The sequence below is a fragment of the Acyrthosiphon pisum genome, unplaced genomic scaffold (genome assembly GCF_005508785.2).
Source record: "Acyrthosiphon pisum isolate AL4f unplaced genomic scaffold, pea_aphid_22Mar2018_4r6ur Scaffold_21922;HRSCAF=25289, whole genome shotgun sequence".
Classification (NCBI taxonomy): domain Eukaryota; kingdom Metazoa; phylum Arthropoda; class Insecta; order Hemiptera; family Aphididae; genus Acyrthosiphon; species Acyrthosiphon pisum.
In genome coordinates, this window is record NW_021771440.1 from 24021 (window position 1) to 28589 (window position 4569).

Sequence of the window (4569 nt, forward strand, 5' to 3'; positions counted from 1 at the left end):
GAGTGATCTGTCCCGTCATTTCGAAAGCAATTACAGACACTGATATGGAATGTGTAACGGCCCCGGCAAAAGCTGCTGCTCCGACTACGGCATAACCTCCTAAATATATTATATTTCACAGACATATTATTGCCATAGGAAACTCTTTATTTATGCCGTTTTCAAATTGTTTCATTAATTTTCACCTGGTATGATAGGCGTGATGAATTTCCCGTGTCTAACGCCGCTCGGGAACCACAAGTGCATGAGTTCACCAACTATTCGACCGAACGCGGCTCCGGTTTTGAACACTGGAATGAAACTACCGGATGGTATTGGAATAGTCGATGCTATTATAGAGAACACAAACTGAAAACAAACTTGCTTGAGTAACCGTAGGAAAACTATATTACTGCTCATTATGGTAAGTTAAAAGCAAATAGGTATGTTTTCATTACATTATAAGCTATGTAAGCCGATAAACATATGAAAACGTTGGTGTTTTCCGTTCGCCAATGGTTCATCATTTCTGCCTCCTCGATGGTGAACTCATTCTTGGTCCATGTGAAATTACTAAACAGCCCGGTTAACTAAAACAAAAAAAAAAAATCAAAATATTTATAATATACAAAATGAAGCCGGCAATGGGCTTTATATTATTAATTATTATTATTATTATTTGTTCTTACTTGGTCGTGTACGTTCAGTTCACCAGCAATATATTTACCGGTGCCTAATGGGAATGTGATTGTCAACGTGAGAAACGTGATGAGACTCGGATATAAAAAACGGCTATAACATAATGTATGAACAGGCAAATGTAAATATCAAAATATATTTTTCTATTTTGCACGTGAAATATCAAATGTTACAATACGGTCGTGTGATGATACTCACTTACTTCTTCTGTAGGAAAGAGTTCATACTTTTACTCTGTCTCATAAACAAAACGTATTGCCTGTGCGCCCAAACGTAACCGGCTCCGATAATTCCACAGACTACCCTACAACGTGGCATAATGTCGTTATGTATTACATTCATATTATATTATCCAAGGCGCGTAAGGTGCACATACGCATAGACGTAATATACACCGTAACGCCGCGAAGGAGGTGATGTTGGATGTATATAGACACTCACCCAAGTAAAGCGAAAACGGTCAACTCTTGTGGATCGAATGGATATTCCATAGTGAAATGGGTCGGGAAAAAAGCCTTTACGGTTTCTAAACAGGTGTACACACATATTATTGCACACGATAACAGGAACGTATACCTACTGAAAAAAGTTTAGTGGTGGAGAGGGGTACGTGGGTGTGTTTCATAATTAAAAAAAATGAAATATTTCGATCGTTAATAATCAAAACATTATTAATTTATTGTTATGACGTTATCATAAAATCATATTACGATTTATTATGATTAGTATATATTATAAATGCCTATATTGTAGACGAGGGACAGCATGTGATATTATAATATACTAAATACGCACCGGCTTTGTTGAACCATACGGCCAACAGTCGAAACACGGTCGCACTACAGACTGCGGAAAAGAAACCTCTCCAGTAGTTCCTCACGGCGAAGTACACGGTCGTTACTTCGATGCTGAAGAGCACACCTCCTATTGGAGCCCCGAAACAGCTGGCCACTCCAACCGCGCACGCCGCAGCCAGCATTTCAGTGTTCCGCGATTCGTTCTCGTAGATTCCTTTGAACGAGGTAATTACTTTCGTCAAAAGCGTGGCCGTTATGCTGGCAATGTGCACGAAAGGGCCCTGCAATTTGTCGCATAAATAGTTTATCAGCATGGTAGGTACCAGTCCAGTGGAGATTAAATATTTTGTTAAAACAACATTTCTTTTTTAAATATAATATGTGGCATTCAAACATTGTTTTTTTATTATATTACTCATAATATACAGCATTAAAAAAAAAGGTCATGGGAGTATCCATCCACCATAACACCCCTACATCATACTTATTGTAATAATATATTATGGTTGTTATTGAATATGGCCGAATTTAAATATATCCAATACAATACCTATTATAGGTGGGTACGTATATTCAAATTTTATTTTTGATGATCCATTTTATGCATTACGCGAGGTTTAATATACTAAAATTACACATTGACAAATTCATACGCTCTAAATTCTAATGGAAATATTTAAGAGCACATACCTCTTTGCCGAGAGGTAGACCCGAACCTAAGGTTGCTGTAACTCCGACAACTTTCGCGATCAACGTTCTCAAGGTGAGAAATTCTTTTAATGCGACGCCTCTTAATATTGTTTTCATCTCTGGTATTCCAGAACCTATATAAAACGAAATATCGACCATTTTAGAATTTTATTAGAGGATAACTTACAGATTTGTAATTACGTACCAATTGATTGAGGCGCAACTAAGTGTACGAATCCTGCTGCGAATGTTATCAAACTGACCGGTAACAGTACCCAAGCAATGTACTGCAAATACTGATTGAACGCCATATCTTTGAATAGCCATATTCTTCCTGTCCACAAAATGTTTAATTAATTAATATATTTTTTTAATATTGTATATCCATTAAGGTTTATAATGGTGAGAAACAAAATTATAATGACTCCTATATTTCGATCAACAATTGAAATTTACCCTGTTGATCAGAAAAATAAATTCATCAATGCAAAGTTTAAATATTATTATCATAATTGTGAATGAATATAACTTGGTTACACATATACACTTATATAGTTATAATTTACCTATTAGCAAAGGTGGGTATTAACTTGTTAAAAAGTTAAAGTTAAGTTAAAAAGTTAATTTTTTTTTAACTTTTTAACTTAACTAGTTAGTTTTTTTTGTTTTTAACTTATTAACTTAAATTTTGTATTGTCTTAACTTAACTTTTTAAAGTTAATTATCATTATTGTACAGTTAAGTTAATTAAAATTTTTTTTTATCATGTGTGGAACCAAGAGACAACACTTATTCATTCGATTTTGGTAATTTATTTTTCTAATAATATAATATCATCAATTCATAGTAATCAAATTATATTATAATCTATATTCTTTAGGTACTACAGTAAAGAGTAATAAATAGTATACTATCCATTGTATGGACTGGCTATTTTCACGAATTCTATTATTTAATGATCTACTCGGTATTGAATAATCCAATTTTTGTTTTATCTAACTCTCCAATTCCTAAAAACAGGTTTAAAACTAAATATCATAGTCTTTAAATGGAAATCATTATATCAATAACATATACTGGTTTCTGGTAAATACGACAATAATTCCAATGGACAAAACAAAAAGTCATCCGAGATATTATAATATTATAGAAATTATAATTTATATTGTCGCATTCGTTATAAATACAAGCAAACGTATGAGATTAGAAAATATCGACATTCCTAATCGAAAAAAATATGGAAACAATGTTTGGTAGGTATTATTGGCGAATGAAAGCTTATCAATTATCAGGCCGGCGGGGGTGGATCTGTAACGGGGAACATGTAAAATAACATATAAATGATACACAGCGTCCCCGATACATCTTATCGATTTCAATCGCCAATACTATTATCATTATTCATTGATTTTATAAAACTATATAAACTAAATATAATAAATATAATAAATATAATACTAAATATACTAAGTCTAAATATAGTAAGTCTAACTAGGATAGAAGACTTACAGTAAAATGTATACTACTAATAATAATTAATATCTTCTCTAGACTCCAACAAGTTTAGTATAATTTAAAGTTTATAAGTTAACCTATAGGTAACTTATAAGTTTCTGCTAACAATGAAATATAATAATAATTTTAAGTTTTATGTTTGCACAGTGCTAAGCGTCTTGGTAAATGTCCGTACAAATCGAAATACTAGGGAAATTGATGAATTATGAATATTATGACTTAAAAAAAAAATTAACTTTTTTTTAACTGAGTTAAGTTAATTTTATTTTCCATCTTAACTTTTAACTTACCTAGTTAAATTTTATTTTTTTGTTAACTTTTAACTTAACTGAAGGTAATTTAATTGAATTAACTTAACTTTCCACAGTTAATTATTTTCATTAACTTGCCCACCATTGCCTATTAGTTTATACTAATATTCAATGTCCTTTATTTCATTATTTATGTAATTTTATTTAAATTATGTTTTTAATCATGTGTTTTTTATGTGCAGATATTTATAGCCTACCTACTATGCTAATTAAGTATATATTTTGGGAAATGTTAGGTATATATTATCTTATATGTTCGTAATTGTTTTTATTTTGTTTTGTTGATATTTTACAACAATTTTACGTATAGTCCATCACACATTCACAATATATAATAGTATTTACCTATCAATTTCTTATCAATTATAATTATTACATTTTACTTCATAGAAAATTTAACTTATTATATCCTAATTTGACCAATTAAAACTAATTGCAGATTGTAACAATTATAACTAAGGAAAAACAACATACTAAATAAAGATATAAGCAGTACCTACACGGCCAAGTATTTTTATGATAAGCATATAAATACAAAACATTTTTTTTTTAATTGTCTTTTAAATTTAAATTTAAAT

General features: G+C 30.9%; 2 protein-coding genes across 4 annotated transcripts in view; both read right to left on the reverse strand.

Annotated features, from left to right (window-relative positions):
* Nucleotides 1-4569, reverse strand: part of LOC100168987 (UDP-glucuronosyltransferase 2B13) — a 17415-nt gene that overhangs the window by 8473 nt on the left and 4373 nt on the right. The window lies entirely within an intron of this gene.
* LOC100574357 (chloride channel protein 2) lies at nucleotides 2-2578 on the reverse strand (the record flags this gene model as incomplete). The annotated part of the gene is made up of 9 exons (XM_016800850.2): nucleotides 2371-2578; nucleotides 2166-2299; nucleotides 1474-1756; nucleotides 1120-1204; nucleotides 881-982; nucleotides 669-771; nucleotides 438-569; nucleotides 186-348; nucleotides 2-99 (listed from the first exon to the last, which is right to left on the reverse strand). Coding segments are annotated over exons 1-9 (1206 nt in total), but the record flags the coding sequence as incomplete, so codon positions are not given.